This window comes from Anarrhichthys ocellatus, unplaced genomic scaffold (assembly GCF_004355925.1).
Source record: "Anarrhichthys ocellatus isolate YVR2014 unplaced genomic scaffold, GSC_Weel_1.0 scaffold82, whole genome shotgun sequence".
Classification (NCBI taxonomy): Eukaryota; Metazoa; Chordata; class Actinopteri; order Perciformes; family Anarhichadidae; genus Anarrhichthys; species Anarrhichthys ocellatus.
Genome location: NW_022280112.1, coordinates 234,818 through 261,691, shown reverse-complemented (window position 1 = coordinate 261,691; position 26,874 = coordinate 234,818). Strand labels below are relative to the sequence as shown.

Below are 26,874 nucleotides of genomic sequence, written 5' to 3'. Positions count from 1 at the left end.
GCCCACTGGAGTACCTTTTTAGCCTCTATGTTTGAATGTGTTTATATGGGACATTAGGCTCTCCCTCTTACTTGAGATTTGAACTTGAGTGTGTACTCACTTTTTAACGTCTTCATCATTTCAGGGAGTTCAGCCACTGGAAGGTGAACAGCCTGGCAACAGAGAAGAGAGATTTCCTCAAATCTCCGCTGCCCTTAGCGCCGGAGTTCCTGCGCAACCTGCGGTTACTGGGGCGACGGCCGACCCTGCAGCAAATCAACGAGAACCTCATCAAGAAATACGGGACCCACTTCCTCGTCTCTGCTACCCTGGGAGGTGAGGTGACACACTCGCCTTTATTCTCGGGGTTATGAAAATGTCGGGATGCACCAAAAATAGAGGAGCTGCTCATTATATGTCTCAGAGGAGTTTGTGCCTATGTAAGTGCACTGCTGCAGAAGTGTGGGATATATGTGCTCGCTGGGTTCTTTTTCAAGGGAAAGGGTGAAAAGCAGCAGTTGCAACAGTACAACACCTTGCACCTGCAGCATTCAACCAAGGCCGTTTTCCACGGTAATTTCCACTCATCCTTTCTCCTGATGAACATTGTGTGCAGCTACAAGAGCCTCACAAAGCATGAGAGGGATTAAACTCAGGATAGGTTTCTTTTTATTGGATTCCTTTTTAGCCTTGATCTCAGAGGAGAAAAGTAACTCACAAAACGGAATCACGAGCTGTATCGATCGTGTGCCCTCCACAAAACAGGACTGAGACCTTTGTTGCGTTAAAAGTGACGACCTCATGATACAGTATTGATACACTGCTCATCCTCGTCATCTCATAGCAGCCCGAGTACAGTCGGCTGGCTTTTTTATAAAAGGGACTTTTACCATTGATAGGGAGTATAAACATTTCAGCAGCAGAGATTTAAAAGGTCAGGGTACTCTGTAAAACCAAGCAGCAATACGTAAGTGCCTTAAAGCTGCTCTCTACTGTCCATCAGGCGGCGACACCTCTGGTTGTATAGAAGTCTATGAGAAAATGACTACTTCTCTCTTGATTTATTACCTCAGTAAACATTGTAAACATGAGTTTATGGTCTCAATCTCTAGTTTCAAGTCTTCTTCAATACAGCATGATGTTCATTTAGTAAATGATGGTAAAAGAAGAGTCAGATAGACCATAAAGCAGGGTATGCTTTAGGGCGGGGCTACATTGGGATCGACAGGTTGCTACCACCGTGTTGTCCGCTTTGGGTGTTGTCCATTTTTTTTTGTCTTTCGAGTTTTAACCCATTCATAGTCTTTTTTTAAGTTCATAAACTTTATTTGTAACAATTTGGCAGCTCAAAAGTGTCTTGGTTAGCGTTCAGTTGTACTTAGTTTAACCGTCTTGTGTCACCTCTGCTTTGCAAAAAACAAGATGGTGATGGATGTAATTCTGAACTTGCAGCTTCAAAACATCCACAAACCAACCATGGTGACTTTGTCCACTTTTCTCATAGACAGCCTGTAGTAAAAACCTACAGTGGAATTATAAAATTGTCTGCGATATTTACACTCACTTATGATATAATGGCCTTAAATTGGGATAAAACCGAATCATTTGAAGCCAATGTTACCCATACATCTTTCAAAACAGGGTTGGCTACCACCCCTACTCCATCTGATGTTTTAGTAATGTGTATGGTGAAAACTTCATCCCTGGCCATCTAACTGTGACACCCTTATCACTGGATGTACGTAGTGGAGCATCAGCGTGGGAGACAGAGGATAGAGGTGAATGCAGCACCAGACTGATAGTTAGATTCTATATGTAATTAAAGGCCTCTTCTAAATGGGCTGAGCATGTCTGCATGCTGATTAGACCGTGGCTGAGCGAATGCACACTGATCCCCAATATAAGTTCTCTTTTCCCTTTTGTTCTTTTTTGCTCACCAGTGAATAAGTTTGAAGTGAATAATTGCCTTGATGACTAAAAACAATAAATAGTCAGTAGTAAGTTAATATTGGGACATCAAATATGCTTAATAATAATAGCTTATATATTATTATACATTCATAATCTTAGTTTTTGTTATTGGTCATTTTGTCATCATTTGACATATTTAAATGATGACAGCTTTTCCGAGGCTGTGCCCCGAAATCCCTCTCATTCTCGTATTCACTACTGCATATAAGAAGCGGAAATAGCCGTCGTGAAGTTGTGGACTGTGGTTTTGAAGCCCCGAGTTCTGTATTTTGGCCGTCGACATCTTGTTTTTTGCAACCAGTGAACGAACCTGACCATTTTTGGACTGTGTAGGAATGCGGTAGTGACCAGGCCTGAGAAACCTCAGTAAACATTTTCAATGTTTGCTGAGGTAATAAATCAAGTAAGAAGTAGAGTCATTTTCTCATAGACTTCTATACAACCAGAGGAGTCGCCCCTTGATGGCCATTAGAGAGAATGCAGCTTTAAGGCACTTATGCATTTGCTACTCCCTATAAAATAACAGTAGAGTAACAGAGTTAAGCAGATTCAGGCTTCAACACTTACTATCATAGTAATTTTGTACCATCAAAGATAGCCGTTGAGCTGATCAATAGACATGTTTCATCTTTAGTAGGCTTAGAATTATATTCCTTTTTTTGTTCCACTGTGGAAGGTTTTGATCATAAAAGTGGATAAATATATGCTGATAATCTATGGGAGAGGGTGCACTGCATAGTAAATAGACTATGTCTGAAATCACTCCCTAAGTGTCACAATTATCCAAAAACCCAAGCCTTTCAACCCAGCTAAGGTTGTTCATTTATTCTCTCAGTGATTCTCTAAATGGCTTTATATTCTCGGTCCCTCTGCGACTTTTAACATCCATAGATAATGGTGTGCTTTGTTAAAGAATAGGAAAGTCTCATTGTCTTTGATTAGCAAGATGCAGTGGCAAGTTCACTCAGTTACACACTTCCAGTGTAGGAGCAGTCAATAAAGTGGTTCCTTTAGCATAGCCTTTAGCACAGGAGTAGGAAACCACACCAACAAAGGCCAACACGTGCTTTTCAAGGATTTGACACAATTCAAGCTAACTTCCTGTTAGCTAACCAATACAGGATGGTTCAAGATAATGATAATCTAAATGTCCACTAAACTCAGGTGATGTGAGGTGAATTGGAGTTAGCATGCCTCACATTCAAAGGTTGTCTTAAATCCCCTGTTTTAGATGACAAAAAGGTAATAAGACAACCAACAATGAAAGTAGGCTACCACTGGGATGCTTTGGAAATGTAAGAGCATTTCACACAAGCAGCCATTTGCTTTAATTTATTAGCATTAGCCTGCTTCTGCTAATTTGTGGCTGATGTCAGTTAAATTATAAAATGCTATTTCTAAAAATTAGCTAAAGTGCTAGCTTCAGCTATGTCTAATCCTCCACTTTCAAATGCTGCTTTGAATCTTGAATAAAGATTGCGTGTTGGATACTTCAGTGGGTGGGAGTTTGGAGAATTTTCAGCAAAACAGCCGACAGGGCTGTGCCTGTTCGGACTTTTTCAGAATGTTTGAAATGCCAGTAGCTATTTAGGTAATAGTGTCGGGCCTGGCATTGATAAACAACACTTGGAAGTTTTTGTTTTAAGACATGATGTATTATAACCCTATTAAACAGGGTTGCATGGTGGTGTGGTGGCTTCTCCCCGTGTCAGGGTGTGTTCTCTCCCGGTTCACCGGCTTCCTCCCACAGTCCAAAAAAAGGCAGCTTAGGTTTATTGATTACTCTTAATTGCCCGTAGGTGTCTGTCTCTATGCGTCTGATGAAAGAGAGTGAAGCAAATGATCTGCATCAGACAAACCACAATACCACAGTGAAATGTGGCCTCCTGCCCTGCATTGTGAATTCTTTTAATGGAAGTGATCCTTCAGTAATTCTCCCATTAACGAGATGACGTGACACGTCGGTCGTCAATAAAAAAAGAATATATTTTTCAATAAGACAATCATAAAAAAAATAGTTTAGGTGACTTAAAAACTAACCAGATTCATCGACTTATTATTTATTCCACAGGAGAGGAGTCTTTGACCATTTTCCTGGACAAGCAGAAGCTGAACAAGAAGTCGGAGGGTAACAGCAACAGCTCAGTGGTGTCTCTGGAGCTGCTCCATCAGCTCGCCGCTTCCTACTTCACAGATCGAGAGAGCACCCTGAGGCGACTGCACCACCTCCAGATTGCTACCTCTGCCATCAAGGTACCGTACACATGCACGAGGCGAGCAATTAAGCCTCCTGACATTAGGCAGCATGTCCAGATATGTATTCTACACTGTCAAGCCGAGCTAGAAAGTGTCCGTTTCGGTATAAAGCACCGGTGAAAATACAGTTTATTTGCTGTATGCAGACTTTGAGTTTGCAGTTCTTCAGGTCCACAAACAGCCACACCTCAAGGTAGAAGCTTCTATAAAACTGTCCCTTTTCGACGTATCACTCTGTGCTGTGCCCGCACGCCTCGTTCTATGTATGCACCATCTTTTCAAAAAATATTACTTCCAAGGTGCATCATTGCTCAGCTGAGAGCGAGAGAGAGAGAGAACATTTTTATTTTTTTTGATGGCAGGCTGGATTAGAAACACTGCAACCCACAGAGGCACTAAAGCGAGGCAAATGTCAAGTTTCTTTAAAGTCCCAGTTGTGGGGGAAGAGTGTATTTATGCATACTGTACTCGACTGTATGCCATCTGGACTGAGTTACAGGCTGGTGTGCGCTCTCCTGTCGGTGTGCATGTGGACAAATACCTGGTCATTTTCATCAGTTCTGATGAAAGCTGCTGGATTTATAGCACAAAGTGGCATTGATTTTAGAATTTAAAGCGTTTCAACAGCTTTTTTTTTTGCACGGAAGTCAGTTCCATTAAAAGGACTCGTGGTTCATTCTGTATAGCCTCTGCACACAACACTTGACCCGCCTTGACACGGTGAGTCGTCATTCACCCGAAACCCATCACGAAGCTTTAGCTCTTTTCATCGTTGAGAGGAACGGATTTATGTTGGATATCCACTCCAAGAACACAGAACAAATAAATCCTATTATCTCCTGTGCCTGGTTTCACCTTCTTTTTTTCCCTCCTCTCGACAACGAGAAGCAAAGCCAATCAAACCGCTACATTTTTTTGAGAGCAGATCTGTTGGCGATCGTGCCACGACAGCAGGTGTGTGGGTGGGTGGACTGTGCTTCCATGCTGCAACTTAAATAGTGAATCTGATGAGTAAATGCCGGGTGTCAACATTTTGCGCTTCCAAGCCTCCTTCGCCGTACGCACCTCGCTCGCTGTATATGCACAGGTGAGATCGACCGTTTCCGTTGCCAAGAGTCAATTTGAATATGAAAATATTTAATTGCTCGACACAGTTTTTTTCTCATGAAGCCTTCAAATGGTTCTACATGCGAGTAACCAACAACACAAAAAGGCCTCCCGGACTGTCTGGGAATTGCTTTTTACCTGGAGAGAAGTTTGATTAGTGTGAAAACATGACAGTAAAAAGGAAGTTTGCTGCAGAGACAAACTCTGAGCAATACAGTTTTTATATTTATTGGCAAGCCTTATCACAGACAACCACCACTTTGATATGCAAGCAAAAGTAACACAATTTAACAACAACAAAAGTATGCTGCATCTCATAACAGCTTCAGCATGAGGCCACAGATTATCTGCTAAACCTGAATTAATTAGGAACTAAAATCTTTGTTATAAATTTGATACATTTGTGTTTGTGGGGGAAGCGAGTGAGTGGCACTGAAGCAATCCCTTATCTTTTGCAAAGAAGACAACAATTGTGAATGAATAAGTGAATAGCAAGCAACCATTAAGATCAGTTTAGCGCATCAGTTAGTCTGGTTTCAATCCATCCAGTGATACTTTGTGAAATACACTTTGTAAAATGCAGCTCAACACTGTTTCTCGTGCATATTTACCAGCCTGATAATTTGTCAGATTCTTCAGTTTGGTCTGTGTGGAGCTGTGTTTAAGTAGAAAGCAATAGTAGGGATATCCTTAAAGTAAATGCAAATCACGCAATAACAATACATCTAGTTAACATAGAAATTAAACATTATAAACATCCCAAAGGGCCCAAACAGTCACAGGTGTACTACATGTCAAATAGATATGATTATAATAATTGCACATTTTCTCCACATAAGAAATGTATCAGTTAAGGTGGAACAGGCATTATTACTACACCTCGTTCTTGTTCTCACGTGCCTCCCTTCCCTCCGCAGGCCGTGCAGTACGTCCTGTTCTCATCATTAAGAATAATTATATTGAAATAGACAATCTTCTCTCTGATGGTCTTGTCTTGACATGTCAACTAAAGATCTGATTGGTTGAAGACTATGACAATCAACAATAACGTCCCCATTTACTTAAACTGCAAAGTCTACCGAGAGGCCCTCAGGCACAGAGGTGAAATCTGATTGGATAAAAGCTCTCCTTAAAACAAGCTGTGCTGGAAGCAGCGCTGCAGGCTGGAGGCAGAGCAACAGAGCAAGACAGTAGCTGTGCAATGAGAAAGTAAGATAATGGGAAAAAAATGATAATAAATGTAGTGTATTTGTGAAAAATTATTAAATTATTAAATAGCTATAACTTTGTGATTCTGTTTAGGCCAGCAGAGAAGGCTTAGCCTGATGGCCCACAACTGTTATACACAGTTGTGGGTATTAACTTGAGACTGTTTCATAACCATTCAAAGTTCCTCACTTTAAGTCAGAAAGTTAACCATTACAAACCAGCCAACTGACCTGGATCCCAAAACTCCCAAGGGTCCGGAAGTCCCAGGTTTACTGTATGACATGATTTTTACAGTTCCACATTTTCTAAGAAAATTGCAACACAGAATAAATGTATCAGTTAAGGTGGATCCGGCATTAGGAATTAATCAAGTGGCCCTGTGTAGCACCTCGTTTTAGGATTTAGTTAAAGAGCAAATCAACAGTTGATGAACATTGTTTTTATGTTGACCTCCAGGGGTCTGCAGCCTGCAAAAACAGATTGGCTTTTGTCTTTGTTACAATAAGCAATAAGTAGTGCTTTTAATCACAGTAAATGAATAATGTGAATTTGAAGATTAATGTGCATTGAACAAGTTTTGGAAGTAAAGTTTTGTGTTAGATTGCCACCCACAATTAGAGAAACATGTTCAAATGGTGAACTGTCTCATATCTTCAACCTTTCTGTTTGTGTGTTCACTAGCAGGTCTCAAAATCCATCATGACTGAGATCATTAAGGGTGCTTTGACGAGCCAGAGTCTAGTTTGTCTCGTCTGAATCAGAGGGAAATTGATACTTTTGGTTTGTTTTCTATTTAGCCCGGTGCGGTTTTTACAGTGCGCAAATTAAAGCGGAGCAAATTAATAAAGTAACATGCTGAGGGGCATGTACAGGGGATACAAATTATATATTTCATCTCAGCGCTATTATATATAACTGTGGAATATCCCCCTGATGACAAAATACAATTTTATGTGGCTGCATAGATTTGCATATCAATGATGTAATGCAACAAAACGGATTTTCATGAAACAATTCAATTCCTTAACGCTTTAAGATACGATTATACCAAACATATATGTTTATAGATTCAAAAATATGTTTATTTTACCTTATTGTTTTCAGTCTCATGGGTATTAATAATTCAATATGACCTTAACAATTGATGAAAAAGCTAAAATGGCACCTATGAACCTGATAACCCGTCAATGTTGACAGAAATAAAGCAGCTTCAGTTCAGGTAAATAGTCCCACTTTCCAGCAATTGCATTTCAAACACCAAGTGATTTTGCCCGCCCGCGCACACACACACACACACACACACTCCCACTTTAGAGAGGAGCATCCATTGCATGTCTCTGCTAAATGAGGATCTCTGCTATGCGAGCCACCTGCCGCGTCCATGTTCTGCCAGATCAACTCATCACCCAAGAGGAAAGCGACACTGAGTGGGATGTACTTGACCCGTGTCCATGCACGCCTCTGGGCTCTGTGTCGCTGCAGAGCCGCGTAGGAGGTGGGAGCGAAATACATTATCTTTGTCTCCGGCAATAACGCGCAGGTTCCCTCATCTAGTTGAGGCTCCAGCTTTGTGAGAAAAAAAAAAAAAGAGCCTCTAACACCTGTGTGAAATTTGCTGTTTGGAAAAGAGAAGAACTGGCTGTGTGTTACGCAAAGAGTCTTTTTACCGCCGCGCTGCCGCTTTCAAGAGCCAAAATCAGCAGCCAGACACTCTTCTCTTCTATAACACCTCATCGTGTTGTGGTGAAAAACATTTTTTATTGACAATATACTCCATACAGTGATGTTAAGAAATACAGTAAAAGCTATATAGAAATGAAAAATGATTTCAGTTCTGAATCTCAACACCTTCACTGCAACTTAAATGTCCCATAATTCTTTGAGATGTCAAAAATGATGTTTGAGGATGTCATATAACAGGAGAAGTGACTTCTGGGTAGTCATCTGTCAGTTTTTGTTTGGGATGTGAAAAAGTTACAAATTGAGCTTCGCTGATCATATTTCTATTGAGCCCGGTAGAGGACAAAAAGAATCAAAGTTTGAAAAACAAAATAAAACCTGTACATTTGCAAAATGACTCAAATGTTTTGCTTACATTTCCTGAAGGATTAGGTATAATTCTATATTTTATTGTCAATGTCAGCTTATCCCATGAAAGTACATGTAGTTTTTCATTTTTAAATGAGTAAGTAATGTCCTAGAACAGCTGGGTACTGTGGCTTTTTGCAAACATTACTCAAACAGGTGGAACAAGAGTTTTTTTGGGGGGGGGGGACTATTTTCAGCTGCGGATCAATACACATTTGACTCGTGAGTATTTACAGCGGCAGCAGCAGTGTATGTGGGATTGAGTCAAAATAGACTTGTGTGTCCATGGTAATAAAGGAACATGTGTCATGGAGCCTATAATATGATATACCAGGCTTTAGATGCACAGATAATACTTGTTTGTGTCTTCTTTTTTAAACATTTGTTGACAATAAAAAACATATACACAGTCGCCACGTCACTAAGTACACCTGTCCAATCTATTAAATATGACATCTCAGCCATAAATGCTACCTGCACACAGGTTTTTTTTACATTGTTGGGTTTATTCAACTATACAATTATTACTGGGATCACAGTTAAAGGTGGTATTACCTGCATGAAACCAAAGATCAAACATGATTGGCCATTACTACTCCCACTACAAATGGAAACCACGATGATTTCCATCGCCTACAGATATCTGTTCATAGAAATTATAAATTGAGTTTACGGCTTGTTCTATACATTTCACTGCTTGTAACATTACTTTTGTCATTTTATCAAATAAAAACATGGCTGGATTAACCTATTAGGGAGTCCTTGTGCACAAACCTGCTGTTGGGCCCCTGATGATGTGGTGCTGGGCCTTCAGATTCAGATGAAGGAGCACATTCAAATCCACGTTTTTGTTTTAACTTAAAAGGGAAGGCAAAATGAGTGCTATCGTTTGATATGTGCATCGATAAAGTGGTTACATTGGCATAAGGATGTAAATAATATAGATTTGTTAGAAATCATAATCCTTGTGAAAAAGGAAGAGGAATTCATAAAAAAAGAAGCAGTTTTCAGGGTCATAAGAAAACAAACACCACCTCTGCCATGTTTGAATAATGCACATTGTTGAATAAACATTTTTAAAAAAAAAACTAAATGGCCCAGGTTGAAACATCCACTCAGTGAAGGGCTCTTGGGAGTTTTCAACAAAGGCAGAGACGGGGGTGGCAGCTCTCAGGCGCGTTATCATTGAAGTTGCTCGCATGAGTTACAAACAAGCCCAGCGTGTATTCGGTGTTAGACAGCTCAAAGCTATCAGCTCTGAAGCTGTGGTGGGTTCTGCAAACAAAGAAAGTCAAGTATAAAGCGCAGACTGCAGGGATAGAACTTTTGATAACCGTCAGAATCAACACTATTAAACAGAGATGAAATAATAGCGGAAACATATAAATGGAATTCTTGCCTTAAAGTAGTACTGAATTTTGGGTGGAGAATTGTTTTTTCATTGGAGAATAGATCAATCGTGACTCGTCATGTCGTACCATTTGGCCACAATCAAACTTTGTGCTGCACAGTGTGTGGCTGGAGTTGTGTTAGCTGCAGTGATTCTGTCCATGCGGAGCTTGTGATCATGATTTTTGTCCGAAAACATCAGCATCACTGTGTTGCTACGGTAAAATGTTGTACTGTCTGCAGACACCCAGCAGAACACATTGACAGACTGCCTGTGCTGCTTTAAAGCTGGAGAACGGGTGTTCAATGTTGAACATAGCTACTGTGAGACAAGTAGTTTTGGTGCTGTTTGATATCTTATTAAAAGTTTACGAAAGGTCATGGTTTGAGTTGCAGTAACTTCCAAGGCATTACAATGAAGAGTAGTTCCTCAAATGGCCACTTGAATCTGGCTCCAAAAGTGAGTCAATCCACGCACAAGTCGAAGGAGCTGACGCGATTGATTTACGGGAGTTGTAGCGATTTCATGTGACAATTAAAAATTTATAAATTAATTGAAGTGCTTTAGGATTCTTCAATCAAAATCAGACGAATAAATTGATTTTATTTATTATACACACACACATATATACATACACACACACACACACACACACACACACACACACACACTTTAGCACCGGTACCAACTGACAAACGGGAGAATCAGGATCACGGGGATATTGTTAATCGACTAGCAACACAGAGTAGCATATTGTCTATCTTCTTACCCTATCTCATTAGCTGGTTAGCCCCAGCCAGCGTGGTAGCTTCAAGCTTGGGGGCCGTGTTTTAGCACCCAGGCTTCATTTGGCCCCGCCTCCGCTCCATCCACAGTCTGTAGCTCTTCTGAAATATATGGGTGACGTCACAGAGACTACATCCATGTTTTATACAGTTTATGGTTAAAATAAATATGTTTGAATTACTTGTTTAAGTTCAGGCAACAAAAATACTTGGTTAGGTTTGTGAAAGGATTGTGGTTTGGATTAAAATAAGGACGTTTGATTCTTAAATAAATACAGTTACATGGATCGATATTGATCTGGTGTATTCAGACTGCAATTTGCAGTCCATGTCTACTTGCTTCCTAATGAACCAAAGGTTAAGAGGTTAGCTATAGCTAGTTAGCAACCAGTCTTGAAAAGTGAAGCCAATGCAGAAGTGCCTTTTACCTGCATTCCCTCTCCTGGCCATCAGGCGGCGACTCCTCTGGTTGTATAGAAGTCTATGAGAAAATGACTCTACTTCTCTCTTGATTTATTACCTCAGTAAACATTGTAAACATGAGTTTATGGTCTCAATCTCTAGTTTCAAGTCTTCTTCAATACAGCATGATGTACATTTAGTAAATTATGGTCCATTCAGAGTCAAATAGACCATAAAGCAGAGTATGCTTTAGGGCGGGGCTACTATGATTGACAGGTTGCTACCGCGACATAGTTTTTCCTCTTACAACTTTAACCTTGTCACAGTCACAAACCATATGTCCGTATGTCTATGAATCATACGACTTAAGGACAAGGGCAAATGTTTCACTCCAGTTGAAACATTTTCCACGTTTGCATTTTAATTAGCAACACCCAAAGAGAATATGCGCCAGTTAGCATCCACTTGCATCTTTGCATTGACTGAGATTGACTCAGAAATTCCCCTTTAGTTCAATCTGAACACACTTGTAGAAGGCTGAATTTAACTTGAACAGAGAGCTGATTTTGTTCCACAGTCAAAACAAAAACAGGAATGAGATGCAACAGTTAAGTCTTTTTCATTATTAATAGCAGAGATTATCTGCGCCCACATCTCGAACAACAACAACCCAGAGCATCTCTTCCCCCTCCACTAATCACCCATTGCTTCTCGCCTTTATGTCTGGCTTATCTTTGACTACATCTCAGCGATATTTGAGAGATTCCTTATTTTTGCAGCGCCTTGAAGGCTAACTTCCATTTCTTTGGATAATAGATGCAATCTTAATGCAAGGCAGAGTGTGAAGATGTGAGACACAAGACTATTTTGAGGACGGCAAATTCACACGGGCGGCATAATTTGCCAAATTGCTTGATTAAGCTGGAGAATGGCTTGGCCAGAGGCCTCACTCTGGAAATTAACTATTTGTTGCATCCTCGCTTATTTATTCTGGACGTTCATTTTTCTTTTTTTTGTCTCCGGCTTGATCTTTGAACATTTCAGTCCCTCCCAAGTGTCTGCACTTTGTCTCTTTGTGTACACTTGACTTCTGTCTCTCTTCTCTACGCTTCTCTCATCATGGTGTTGCCTCAATTAGCATATTTTTCATTGCATGTATGAAGCACTACTGCTGTCTGTGATGTGTGGGCCATACTTGTTTTGTAATTGAGCCTAATGGCAGAAATGTCAGGGGCACCTCTTCAGCTGGGGGGGTTTTATTCATTCTTGTGGGAGAAAATACACAATTTAGTTCCTACTGAGACAAAACTGTAAGTGAGCGCCTCCGTTCTTTGTTTCCTCCATACAAAGAGACAAAACGGTAAAGGCTAGTAAATGGTGTGTAAGAGAGACAGCATGAAGACAGCAGTTGGGGTAGCCACAAATAGTAGACTAATCTAAGAAGCCTGATCCTGCTGAAAATCTCACAGGGGAATCGCCGCAGTGGTGGGAAAATGTAGTTATGAAACAATGGTTTATTATATTCTGGCTATTTGGGGGTGCTGAATACTGGTTTTATCCCAATAAATCATGACATATATAGCCTATTTCGGTTTAAATATCAGCCTATCAATGACACTGTTAATACAAATTTTTAAACAACAAATTTGCTTTCAATCAGTCTCCTTAGTGAGCGTGAATGAATCAACTTTCAGACTAAGTTGCACTATCCAAATTTGCGAGACCATTGGAGCAGCATCTTGGCAACAGCCTCCGAAAGGCGAAATAACAACACAAGGAATTAGGGGATATATAACAAGGACAACCAAGCAGCATAATACATAAGCTTAAAGAGAGGGTGATCAATGAACAATACAAAACTAAAAACATGACTCAATAATAGGCAAGACTTGACCAATCTGATTTGACTATAAGCTTTCAGTTGGGACGTCGTTAGACAGTGTTAAATTAAGTACAGAAATGTTATTCTTCTCGACAGATATTTGCTTATGAATGCAGAATCTGTAGGCAACGGAAATCATTCTGCATTCTGGTTTTCTGTCCTTTTGTAGTGTGCAACTACACACACACACACTGCAACTGGCCAATGCAATCTCGAAACCCACCGGCTATTGTTTGAATACCATTTATTTATCTGCATTGAAAATTAAGCAATCTGGTCGTAGATGCCGTCTCTCAACTTCATTCTTGCATGCGAAGTTGCTAAATCGGACTGGCGCACGAAAGATTAAGTCATGGCCACATCCATAATCCGGATATCTACTAACTACACCGGAACATATTGACCGCAACAAGCTTATCGCTGTCAGACCGATGGGTTTTAAGATTGAGGGGTATTAGACCTTTCCTTAAAAAGAATTAATCAATTCTTCATTGAGCCACTCTGAATATACCTTAGTTGTAGTGTACTTGAAAAAACGTACAATCTCCTAGAATATTTAACAACTAGCAATTTAGCATTTCGTGTCACTTTTTCTTAAAAACTGTACATGAATATTTGAAAAAAAAAAAAAACACAAGGACATTATGCTCAGTATTCATCTTTTAAGGTGCATCATACCAATCTTCTGATATAAATATGCCACATTATGCCATACGTTTACACAGCAAGGTGTTTTTTATAGCACTACTGGTCGTAATTGTAAGAAAATAAATTACTTTAGTGAAGTTGTTGAGAAGAAAGGCTCAATAGGAAGTCTGTGCCAAAAATCAAAAAATCGGTGGTTTTATTAACCAACAATCACACAGAGGCGAGGAACAGAAGTTCCAGAATGATTAACAAGGAGCAAGTAATCCAGAAAAATGTACAGCAGTAACACAGCCTCACTGCAAGCTGCCACCAACAACCACTCTCCCTCACTCAACGCCTAAGTGGCTTTATATACCCCACCTGGCCTCACCCTAATTGGACTGAACCACTGCATGGGGGTGAGGTAAATCGATGAAGGGAGAGGAGGAGACTACTGGGCCCTCCCCTTCCTCTAAAACTTCAGATTGCCAGTGACTACAATGAAACTTGTAAGAGAAAGGGAAAGTCACAATTAGTAAACATCACCACTACAGAGAGAAGCAAAAATCTATTTCAATTCACACCTTCTTACCTTACCGTGATTAACTTCAGCTAACTGATGGCTCCACCCTGAGCCTAACGAGGCACAGGTGGTCTGACTCAGCCTGATGACAGTAGAAAATGTGTAACGGTAACGAGGGGACCTCACAGTCCTAATGTCTAATATTGGTTTAGGTGAGGGCCCAGACGGCCCCGACATGATGGGAAGTCTCCTTCAAATCAACCCTCCATTTTTAAAGGATGCTGTGCAGTCAGTTTAAGCCACGCTTCTCTGTGTTTCACCAGTTAGAGCGAGCTGCGTGGCATCAAGCGGCTGGTTGCTGTGTTTTGCAAATTTTGAACAGCATCAATCGTTTCTGCAAGTGCCCCGAAGCTACGTGTGATTATGTTCAGCCCGTGATTATGGTGCGACAAAGTCCACCAAGACAACAAAGCTCCCCTACTATTAAATTGTAAATTCAGTATTTTTCATCCTGGACCCTATTTCCCCATATTTTTGAATCTAAGTGATTTATGAGAGTAGTCACTTTTTTAAACTGGTCTAGCACAGAGTTAGAGAGCGGCAGCCACTAAACGCTCTACAATGTACAGTAATCCTTTCCGGCAATACCTCACTTACTTCAAGTGCTTGTTGTTCACCACTGACAGGCTCAGATTATAATAACTGTCCGACAACATTATGGAAAAAGACCCTTCAAAGAAATAAAATGTTTTTTTACGTCAAACCAAGTCTCGCTCAAGTAGAAGTCTTGTTCTGAGATCTTGGGAGAGGTGACTTGTTGTTGGAAGACAATGGTGGAAAGGTGAGTAAGAGTTGGAGAGAGGCGTGTCAGTTAGTACAGAAAGTGTGGCTTAGTGGTATCTAAAAAGTGATCAATATCATGGCTGAATATTTTCCTGATTTCGACAATGTGGATGAGGCCTAACCCTCTCCTGAGATTTCAGAATGAGACTTGGTTGGACACAATAGCAGACAGACTGGATCAAGCAAAAGGACATGCAAAAGAGTTTTAAGACTGGAGCTCGGGGAAACGGAACTCCAGAGACCGGGTGTCGTGGGAACGGAACTCTAGAGACTGGAGCTCATGGGAATGAAACTGTAGAGACCGGGTGTCGTGGGAACGGAACTCTAGAGACTGGAGCTCGTGCGAACAGAACTCTAGAGACTGGAGGTCGTGGGAACGGAACTCTAGAGACCGGGTGTCGTGGGAATGGAACTCTAGAGATCGGGTGTCGTGGGAACGGAACTCTAGAGACTGGAGCTCGTGCGAACGGAACTCTAGAGACTGGAGGTCGTGGGAACGGAACTCTAGAGACCGGGTGTCGTGGGAACAGAACTCTAGAGACTGGAGTTCGTGCGAACGGAACTCTAGAGACTGGAGGTCGTGGGAACGGAACTTTAGAGACCGGGTGTCATGGGAATGGAACTCTAGAGACCGTTTGTCGTGGGTACGGAACTCTAGAGACTGGAGCTCGCGGGAACGGAACTCCAGAGACTGGAGCTCGGGGGAACGGAACTCCGGAGACTGGAGCTCGGGGGAATGGAACGCCGGAGACTGGAGCTCGGGGGAAAGGAACTCCGGAAACTGGAGCTCGGGGGAACAGAACTCTAGAGACTGGAGATCGGGGGAACGAAACTCCGGAGACTGGAGCTCGGGGGAACGGAACTCTAGAGACCGGGTGTCGTGGGAACGGAACTCTAGAGACCGGATGTCGTGTGAACGGAACTCGAGAGACTGGAGCTCGGGGGAACGGAACTCTAGAGACTGGGTGTCAGGAGGACGGAACTCTAGAGACCGGGTGTCGTGGAACGGAACTTTAGAGACCGGGTGTCGTGGGAACGGAACTCTAGAGACTGGAGCTCGCAGCTTGTTTGGAAAAATCACAGAATATTTTCCTGCTCTGCTCCACTCTGACAGTTATGCCCTCACTCTAGCTCTTAACGAGCCGTGCAATACACACCCATTATAAAATCTGAAACGGACCCAAAATTTTCCTGAAACTTAATCTGTGACTTCATGAAAACTGTGCTAGCTTTCAAAATATCCATTTGGCTCAATAAAGTGCAGCGTTTTGTCTACGTTTTAAACTTTGAATCATGTTTCTACGTTAATGTATGGCTAGTCAATATGGGCCCAAAGTTAAGTGTTTTTTTAGCTCTCTTCACGCCGAAACCCCATTCTAGTGAATGGAGAACTTTTGCTCCGTTTTTTGGGATTTTCGGGAAAACCGCTGGGCTTAACAATTCAAAAAGTTTAAAGATCACAAATATGAAGTCATATCACCCCTCTCCTGAAAGAGCTGAACATTTTGATATTCAAACGGTTTCTGTAGCTTAAAAAAAATTTCAGCGGTAGTGATATTTGTTGTAGTAGTAGTAGAAGTTGTAGTTGTAGTAGAAGTATTATTAGCAGTAGAAGTATTAGTAGCATTAGAATAAGTACAAGTTGTAGCAGTAGTGATATTTGTAGTAGCAGTAGAAGTTGTAATTGTAGTAGAAGTAGTACTAGTAGTAGAAGTAGTAGTATCAGTAGTCGTAGTAATAGCTGGAGTAGTGGTCGTAGTATTTAATATAACAGTAGTAGCAGTCGAAGTAGTAGTAGTAATAATAGCAAAGTCAGTTTTTGAAGTAGCAGTAATAGCACTAGTAGTACTAGTAGCAGTCGTACTAATAGCTGTAGTAGTATTAGTACTGGTAGTAGCAGCAATAGCAGTAGTAGTAGTAGCAGTTGTAGTATAAGTAATAGTAGTAGTGGTAGTAATAGCAGTAGTGGTAGTAATAATATTGATGGTGGCAGTAATAGCAGTAGTATTAGTAGTAGTAGTAATAGTAGCAACAGCAAAAGTTGCAGTAGAAGTGGTAGGAGCAGTAGTAGTAGTTGTAATACTAGAAATATTAGCAGCAGTAGTAGTAGTTGTCGCAGTATTAGTAAGAGCATTCATTATTTCAACAAAAAAGCCTAATTTTGAGCTTAACGTTTAAATTCAGTTAATCCATGAGGCTTATATTTTGAAAGGGTGGGACTGGGTGGGGGAGAAAGGAGAGGAGACAGAATCAGAATGTATGAAACACACAAACCGAGGTTATTAAATGACAGGCTTCATCACAAGAATTCCAGTTAGATTTCACTGTGTGGGGCTTTTATTTTGAAAGGGTGGGACTGGGTGGGGGGGAGAGGAGACATAATGTTAATGTTTGACACATAAACAGAGGTTATTAATTGACAGGTTTCACCACAGGCATTTCAGTTAGAATTCACTCTTTGGGGCTTTTATTTTGAAATGGGGTGGGGGGGAGGGAAGAGGATGCAGAATCATAATGTTAGATAAACATAAACAGGTTATTAAATGACAGGCTTCATCACAAGCATTTCAGTTAGAATTCATTTTGTGGGGCTTTTATTTTAAAAAGGGGTGTGTGTGTGTGGGGGGGGGAGTCCTCTTAAAATCTGAATGAGAGAGAGAGATAGAGAGAGAGAGATCTCTGGCAAACTTTCTCATTTGGAGATTGTCCTATGTTTTATCATTTACAGCTTACATAATTATTGTCCTGCTCTGCGATGTCTTTCCTCCTGGTGTGTGCAAATGTCACTCGAATCAGGAAACTTATTAGAATACCCATATTTGATTGGCTGAGCTGCATCACGTATATCTCTAAATGTGTCTAAGTGCCTCTGTTTGTTTATCAACATCACTAATGAGCTCATATAAACACCTGTGTGCTTGGGTGCATGTTGGTGATTGGAGCACCTGTGTGTTAGAGGCTAATTAAGAGAGATTAGAGTGAACAGTGATTTTCAACAAAACTACCTGTCAAACATATGCCCTTTATACCAAAACCATGAGACTAATCAATAAAATATGGATTCCGTGAGAAAGATAAGACAAGAAGACTTAATGTGCTATTACATGAGCTCTCTCTGTCTGTCTCTCTACACACACACAAGACTTGGAGGCATTGTACTCCTGTCTGTCTGTCTCACTCTCTTCTCTCTCTATCTTTCTATCTATATATCTCTCTCATACAGTCATTCAGGTCTATGAGATTTTGAGAGGACTTTTCCCTTTCAAAATGTTCAGCTCTTTCAGGAGAGGGGTGCTTTGACTTTTCATATTTGTAATCTTTCAACTTTTTGAATTATTAAGCTATTTGCAATTTTCTTTTGAATGGGATCTCTATGGAGAAAATCTTCAAATCCTGTTAAACTTCTTCAACTTTCAAAGCCTTCTTCTTCCTCATACTTTCAGCTGCAGACACCATAGTTAGACATTTCAACTAGAAGGGTTTCAGCAGTGCAGTTTAAATGCTTTCAGGCTTCAACATTTTTCTGACGGGTAGTCTCCCATTTCTGTATTTTCAGCAATGTTTATGTTATCATCATTCCAATGCATTTTCAGCAGGAAATGCATTTTCTAGTTGTCTTTAACATCTGATGCGCCCACAAATCTAGTTGTTTTTCAACACACACACACATACGTGCATCGCCGGTCATTATCCAAACAAGGCACTCGACTTAGCTCGACCTTTCCTATGAGTCTCTTCAAAGTTGAAACCCTCCCTCACAAACACCTGTGCTTCTCTCGCTCTCACTCTCACTCTCTCATTCTCTCTTCCCACCGCTCTCTGTGAGGCATCTGCGGCTGCAGCTGTGGGTGCGAGGCAAAAGATGGTGTTAGCTCTCTCCCCGCTGTCAAGAGGCCTCACATCTAGTCCTCCCGCCTGCGTCCGCCTGCGTCCACCTGCCAGAAGCCGTGTGCGTGACTGCCAGAAAAGGAAAACAAACATCTGCCTCATTCACCGCTAATGTGGCATTGTATTGAAAAAAACGATACAACAACAGCAACATATATTTTAAATAGATCTGTCCTTCCTCTGTTTCCTAGGTAACCGAGACAAGGACGGGCCCTCTCGGCTGCAGTAACTATGACAGCTTGGATTCGGTTAGCTCGGTGTTGGTGCACAGCCCGGAAAATAAGATCCACCTAAAGGGTAAGGCTGGATAACACACCCACACACACTTTCATACACACACACTATCTCTCAGGTATGTTCATCTTAAATCTGTGCACGCACACACATCCACACACATCCCTGAAGAAAAAGGTCTGCAGAAGGATTTGACAACACATTGCAGCCACCTCCATCCGCCACCCTGCCAAGCCTCTGACCTCCTGTGTGTAGTAGTTGGCCCGGGATGACCCTTTACTTTACGCTGCAGTAGTTTATATGTCTGTTCTGCCTGACCGGCTCTCAGTCTCCCGGGGGAAAACTGGTATCTTGCCGAGCTGTAGATGGACCGTATCCAGCCACGCTGACCCCTCCCTGACCCCCTTCCAACTGCACCTGGAACACTAGGTGCAGAAGGAAAACTATAGAGGTAATCCGTGGACAAGCACTTTGTGTTAAATAAAAGTTGACATTATATCGGGCCACAAAAAGAAGTCTGGGCAACATTCTTGGCTTAAAAAACAGACGTAATCCTGTGGGGAGATCATGCGTTCGGTCGTGTGTGCATCCGTATGTCTGTCCATGGCTAATCTTACATGCAAATGCACTAATCGGGTTAATATTTGTTTCGTGCACATATATGACCGTATCTATCATGGTTGCAGTTATTCACATTTATTGACCGGCAGGCAAGAGATCACCAAGTGCTTAATCATTCAGAGAAAACAGAGAAATAAGATAGAAACGATAAAAATATCAACAATATATAAACAGTAGGGTGATAAGAGTGTAGAAGAAGTAACACTGACACCAGCTCAAAATAGAATAGCAATAAGAGTGAGGTAAATAGAGAGAGTAAGTAAATAGTTCAACTGAATTGCAACAACATACGATTAAAAATAAGAATAAAAATACAAAGTGTATAAGAAGTTGTGCATTCTGCTAGGCTAGGAACAGGCACACATTTTGGCCTTTGTCGTGGCTCAAAAACTGACATCCATAGAAAAGTTTGGCCTCTTTTTTTTTTATTTATATATTTTATATTAAATTAAATCCTCCGATATGTTATGATCCAATAAAGTAAGGCCCGATACAAAATGAAGAAGTCCTTGTTTTTGTCACATATCGCTGCCATCTTGACTGAAAGGGAGCCCGGAGGGACATTTGAGTGAGATTGAACTCCCGTTTGTTTGGGAGTGGAGAGGGAGACACACCGAGCAGAGCTCCGTGATCTACTGAGTGCACTTTTCCTATTGACTTTGCAACACCACGGCGCTATTCAGTTTAATGTTTTCAGTTTTGCAGCAATACATACAGTATAGTCTTAACTATTTACTTTGTGGAAAACAAACCAGTGTCACAGTGTCAGCCGGGCCCACATTCACATTGAGCAGGGCCCATCTACCAACTCATGTCTACATCTCACTCATCAAGATCTATTACTTCACTAGCAGAGTGGTATTCTTGTTAGTCATTACCATGATACAAGTATAAAATAATCACCTACACTAAGGGTTAAATCTTTCATAAGGATTGGAGCATAGGTGTGAAAGCTGTGGGCGGAGTGAATAGATATGAATAAAGGATCAACTTTAAGGTTACAGTGAGGAGCAGTCATTAGCATGGCTAATTCAAAGCATTACCAGCCAACGTTGGTGATCTGGGAAATGAGGCTGTACCTGTACTGGATAGCGTCTGATGTGTTGTACCACGTCTGCATCAGCAGGTCTGCTTGGATCCTAATGAAACCAACTAATGGCAACCGCCCCCCCTCACCGGTCCGTCAGGCTACCGTTCGCTACCAAATGAGAACACAAATGGCATTAGAAACGAGCTGACGTTTCAGTCGGTTCACGGCCACACAGTTTGGTTATAATTAAAATGAATTATGACTCTACTTCTCTCTTGATTTATTGCCTCAGTAAACATTGTAAACATGAGTTTATGGTCTCAATCTCTAGTTTCAAGTCTTCTTCAACACAACATGATGTTCATTTAGTAAATTATGGTCCATTTAGAGTCAGATACACTACTACATCTCACCTTATATCTCTAAAAAGGTTAGTGTTTATTGTTTTGTTTTATTAATAAGGATTTTATTAAGAAGGACGTGTTTGTCCTTCCTGTTTGGTTTAGTTTGGTTGTATCTCCATATTTTTCAATAAAATAAAATAAAGACATATTTTGAAATCTCTGCAGTGTATACATGTATTACACTAAGAATGGACTTTTGGCTTAATCATAGATTCAGGATATTTGAGTTGGGGGAGAACAATGTGGAAAACCCATATTTAATAAGAAATTGAGTTTATGCTTTAAAGCATACCTGAAAACAATCTTTTACAGTAGATTCAGTCTGGTACCCCTCATGTTTAGTCTTATCACAATGTTAGGGTCACTGGCTCTCAGGGTCATTTCCCTTGGATTTTCAATGGGGTCAGCGTTTTTAGTTTTCAGGGGTGTCGAACCAGCTCGTCGCCATCTTCTGTTAGATGAAGCGACGCAAATATCATTTCTAAGGGAATCTGTGGATTGTATCACTTTATGTGTTAATAATCCATTAGCAGATATTACTTCTACTTCTAAAATACTTCTGAAATGATGATCAAAACTTTCTTGAAAATGGTTTTTAGCACATACCGGAACATTACAGGCTTGTGGGCAAACACAAATATTAAAAGAGCATAAACGAAAGCAGAGAATATCTCAATAGCATTATGCTCCCCGGCCACCCAGCCTTAAGAGGATAATCACTAGCACTGATCTGTAACCTCCTCCAAAAAAGGAGTCAAAGGGGGACAAAACTTTCTCGTAATTTAATTTAATTTCGTCCTTGGGACTGTCCTAATCCCGAGTGTGAGGTGTCACACGTTTCATTGAGCCACCGCTTCACAGTGGCTACACTTCAGATTTCTCCAAAGCTGAAGTGTAATTTGCTTTGCCATTGTACGGCCAAAGGTAATAGTGTTGTTGGAATGCAGTCGGCGTGCCCTATGCTTCTGAAGTGATGAGTATTATCAGCATGGGATCTGGCTGCGGTGCGCCGTCGAACAAAGTGAGAAAAATAACGGCTCTTTGTAAAACTCCTGTCTTGGATAAGGCCTTGAGAGTTTTCTTTTCTGTGTATGAATGTGTTTTATATACATTTATTAAGGAAATAACCTCCCATGACGCACCTGAAAACATTTAAAACTGAAGTTAAGGCTGCATTACATGTCTGTAATAACATGGTGTCAAACCATGTATGATGTGACAGTCAGTGGTCAGGCGGTTCTCATTCTGTACTGTACTATATTTCGGGTACAAACCACACAATCAGCTTGTACTTATTCTACATAAACCTGACCCAGGGAGGGTGTTGTAGTAAAAGAGGTCTAGCGAGTTCGGTTGGACGGGTGGGTCTTAAAAGCACCAGATATTCAACTAGGAGACCCCCGTTCATGTGTGAAACCCTGCAGTCAATGTTGAATAATTTGACACGTAACCTTAGTACAAAATAACTCCATTCTGTAGTTATTTCAACCTAATTTGTTACATAACTTCCATAGTTGTTTACCCAAACGTTGACTTTTATGTCATGTACATTCTGTTCTTAAGTTATGCCATTTCTATAGATATTTTAACCCCAAAACTGACTTATTTGTCACTTAACTTCCATAGCCAAGTAACGCCATTTCTGTGGTTATCCTAACCCAAACGTTGACTTGCTCTGTACTTATGTAACACCAGTACCATAGTTATTTGAACACAAATGTTATTTTTCATCTTCTGTTTTTAAGTAATGCCACTTCTTTAGTCATTTTTACCCACACCCCCATCTTTTCTTAAACCTAACCAGGTAGTTTTGATACCTACACACTATTGGCTGAAAAAGAACAAAATAACTCTTTGTAAGATCTCATACTAACCGTTGTCTAAGGATGTGTTGCACTGGTGGAGAAGAGCTCACAGAAAATGATCTCTCAGCTCAGCATTCCCCCGCAGCTTCACAGATTGTTCAGTGCCAGTGGAAAAAAAGCACAATTTCACACCGCGGTGTCAGCAGTGGTGTGTGGAGGACCCAAAACAATAAGAAAATATTAATAGCACTGCTCTCAACAATGTGAGACAATGCTCTGTACTGTGACACGAATAAAGAAGGAATGGTTAAACATGAAGTTAGATGAAAAAAAAGAAGTGGCCCTTGACTAATAAGAGAGGCGGTCATGGAGATATAGACTTGATAATGTTGTAGACTACAGTACAGGATGTTACGCTATAAGATGAACAGAGGATGATACTGATTGGATTCCTATTCTTCTGTTTTAAAGGTCTGATAGCTGCATGGATAGATATCACCTGTTTCCAGCAAAGCACAAATATGAACATCTCTCATGTTAAACAACTGTTGTGTTTCAAAATAGACAAATAATAATGTGTTTGTGTCGGGTCCCTCACATTAAGAGGCTGGCTAAGAAAATAGATTTTAAGGACAGTCAAAGTATTACATTGAGCTATAAATAATCTATATCTGTATTTGTAGTTCAAGAACAATGAGTTTAAGGAAGATATATTTGTGGGTATGTTAAGGCATTGGTTGTAGATTAACTGTAACTCTTTGCTGACATTAAATTTCCTAAATGCACTATATGTATATGCACTGTCTATACGTGTACAGCGCTTTTCTAGTCTTTACGACCGCTTTCACACTACATGTCATCATTCACCCATTCGTACACTGATGGCGGGGGCTGAGTGCCACCTGCCCATCAGGACTAACTAACATTCACACACTGCAGTAACTGCTACGGGAGCAATTTTGGGTTTAAGTGTCTTGCTCAAGGACACATCGACATGCGACCAGCGGAGCCGGGAATCAAACCGCAGATTCTCTGATTGAAGGATGACCCTGCTCTCCACTTAGCCACAGTTGCCCCGTTATAGAGCTGAAGTTTCTGTCTATCTACTAATGGTGTGATTCATGATGCGTTTGCTTTATGTTGATTTTGTAATGGGATTGGAGAACCACCGCAATGTCCGAGGGTAAACTTAAGCCTCTCATTCCAGCCAATTAAACTGATGGGTTCCATTTGACTGGAATTTCAGAACTCTTATCCCAGCGGCCCAATCAACAACAATTAGGTCATGCAAGTTGGTTCTGGCTTTTGTAGGGCTGAATAAAATCGGTATCTAGGTGCCTAGTGCAATCAATTATTAAGGAATGAATGTGAAGCTATTTTAAAAAGGGTATCTCTGTGGGAGGATACATTCAAATGTAACCATTAATATTTGGCTCTGTTCCAAGTAAAGGCCTTTCAATATTTTGCATCACAATTATTCATACTGGCAGGGATGGTAATTTCCGACATTTTCTCAATAAGAGATTTGAATAGATTCACGCAGGCAGAGAACCAACTACAAGGATCCTATTGACCCAGAGAAGCATCTGGCAGTCGGTCTGAGGTAAATTGTTCTGCAGCCTGAGCTGCTGTGAGCTATTCTATTGAGTTTCTTTTAGAAAATTAATTTTAGTTCCCTCTAGTAAACAGATACGCAGTGTATGCAGTATGTCTAGATAACAGATAAGATAAAGAGGTTTTTATTGTCATTGTAGTGATACAACCAAATTCCGTTCGGTAGCCCTCAGCCAGCGAACAACAACAACGATAAACAATATACAAGACAAAAGTACACAAAAGGAATAAGAACGTTACTAAAGTAATACAATTTAAAATGTGTGCAAACAGTGCAAACATTTGTTTTGACAGTGCAGACAGAGTATAAAGTGTATAATCAGAATCAGAATCATTTTCAGCAGCTTGATGGGGGGGGGTAGCTGTTTACAGTGGTGTGTGTGTGTGTGTGGGGGGGGGGGGGGATGGAGGCTACAGCTCTGGGGAAGAAGCTGTTCCTCAGTCTGTTTGTGCGCGTTTGTATTGTTCCGTACCTTCTCCAACAGACTGTGACCTGGGTGGGTTGGGTCCTTGCTGGTGTTGCTAGCCTTCTTGTGTAGACGGCTAGCATATACCGTGTCCAGAGTCAAGAGCTTGGTTCCTATGATCCTCTGCGCTGTATTAACTACCCGGGTCAGGTCTCTCCGGTTCTCTGCTGTGCAGCTGGTGTACCACACGGTGGCGCAGTGGCAGAGAATTGTCTCCATGGTGCTCCTGTAGAAGTTGACTAGGAGCTGAGAGCAGAGTTTGGCTCTTTTGAGTGTCCTCAAGAAGAAGAGCCTTTGTTGGGCTTTCTTCACCAGGTGGGAGGTGTTAAGGGCCCATGTCCTTTGTGATGTGGATTCCCAGGAATTTGATGTCACTTACACTCTCCACCTCCTCACCGTTTATGTGGAGAGGGGGAGGTGTGGTCTTCCTGGTTCTCCTGAAATACACGATGATCTCTTTGGTATTTATAGTGTTATGGACCAGGTTATTGTCAGTACACCACTCAACCAGATGTTGTACCTCCTCTCTGTAGTGTGCCTCCTCGTTGTTTGATATCAGTCCTACTATAGTTAGAGGAGTGGATGTGTGTGCAGTCATGGGTGTAAAGGGTGAAAAGGGCCAGACTGAGCACACAGCCCTGTGGTGCTCCTGTGTTCAGGATGAGGGTGGAGGATGTGCGGTTGCCCATTCTGACGGTTTGTGGTCTGTTTGTAAGGAAGTCCATAATCCATGAGCAGAGTGTAGTGGATAATCCAAGGTTATTGAGTTTGGGGGACTATTGTGTTGAAAGCGGAGTTGAAATCAACAAATGGAATCCTGGCGTAAGTGTTTGAATGCTCCAGATGGGGACCACAGACTGTTGCAGTGAGAGGTTAAAGATGTTGGTAAACACCCCTGCTAGTTGGTCGGCACATGACTTCAGTGTGCGGTCTGATACCTTGTCTGGTCCTGCTGCTTTGGTGATGTCAATCTTCATCAGAGTGGATCTCACCTGGTGGCGCTGTAGGACGAGTACGGGGTCCTCCCTTGGTGGTGTTGTTTTAGTTCTCACTCTGCTGGTGTGGTTGTCAAAGCGAGCAAAGGACTGGTTCAGGACATCAGGAAGCGTGGCGTCATGGCTGTGAGGTGCTGTTTTTGTAGTCTGTTAAGACTTTAATGCCTCTCCACATGCTGCGGGGGTCGTTGCTTTCGAAATGCCCCTCAATACGCTGCTGGTATCTGCTCTTGGCTTCTCTAATGCCCTCTAATGTCTAGGGTTTTTATTGTGAAAGGTAAGAACGAAAGGAGTGGATCTGGTCTGTTGCACCTCCGTGTTGTGCAACATAAGTGTACGTAGTGAATATTATTTGAATTATTCCCTTCCCCAAAATGTGATTGCTTGACATCTTTACCTCGTGTGAAAGCTCAGAAAAAATCGCTTCAAATTAAAAAAATGCAATTTCATAATATTCAGAATTTATGTAAAAGTAACATACTGGCGTGCAAATTAATAGCGATCAAATTAAGTGCGTAAAAGCCTCAATCCCTGCATGTACACCTCTCCATTGTAGGAGGATGAAACGCTCTCACTTCACAGCCCTTTTGTGTGTTCAGCCTCTCCACCGCTGATAAATCATGTAGGAAAAGAAAAAGCTACCGTATCAGAGTTATAGGACAGAAACGTGTTGCATCAATTGATGGTGATATGGTAGAAACTCTGAATCTCAGAGCTGTACATTCTGCAGCCGTAAAACGTCTTTGTGTTTTCT

General features: G+C 41.2%; 1 protein-coding gene across 3 annotated transcripts in view; it reads left to right on the top strand.

The window, feature by feature from the left end:
• The window catches only part of brinp2 (bone morphogenetic protein/retinoic acid inducible neural-specific 2), a 225,657-nt gene that overhangs the window by 129,924 nt on the left and 68,859 nt on the right, over positions 1-26,874 (top strand). For all 3 annotated transcript variants that reach the window (XM_031874543.1, XM_031874542.1, XM_031874540.1), the window contains 3 exons: positions 125-315; positions 4,022-4,203; positions 19,142-19,247. In XM_031874543.1, coding sequence (XP_031730403.1) covers positions 125-315; positions 4,022-4,203; positions 19,142-19,247 — 479 coding nt within the window. The remainder of the gene's footprint in view (positions 1-124; positions 316-4,021; positions 4,204-19,141; positions 19,248-26,874) is intronic.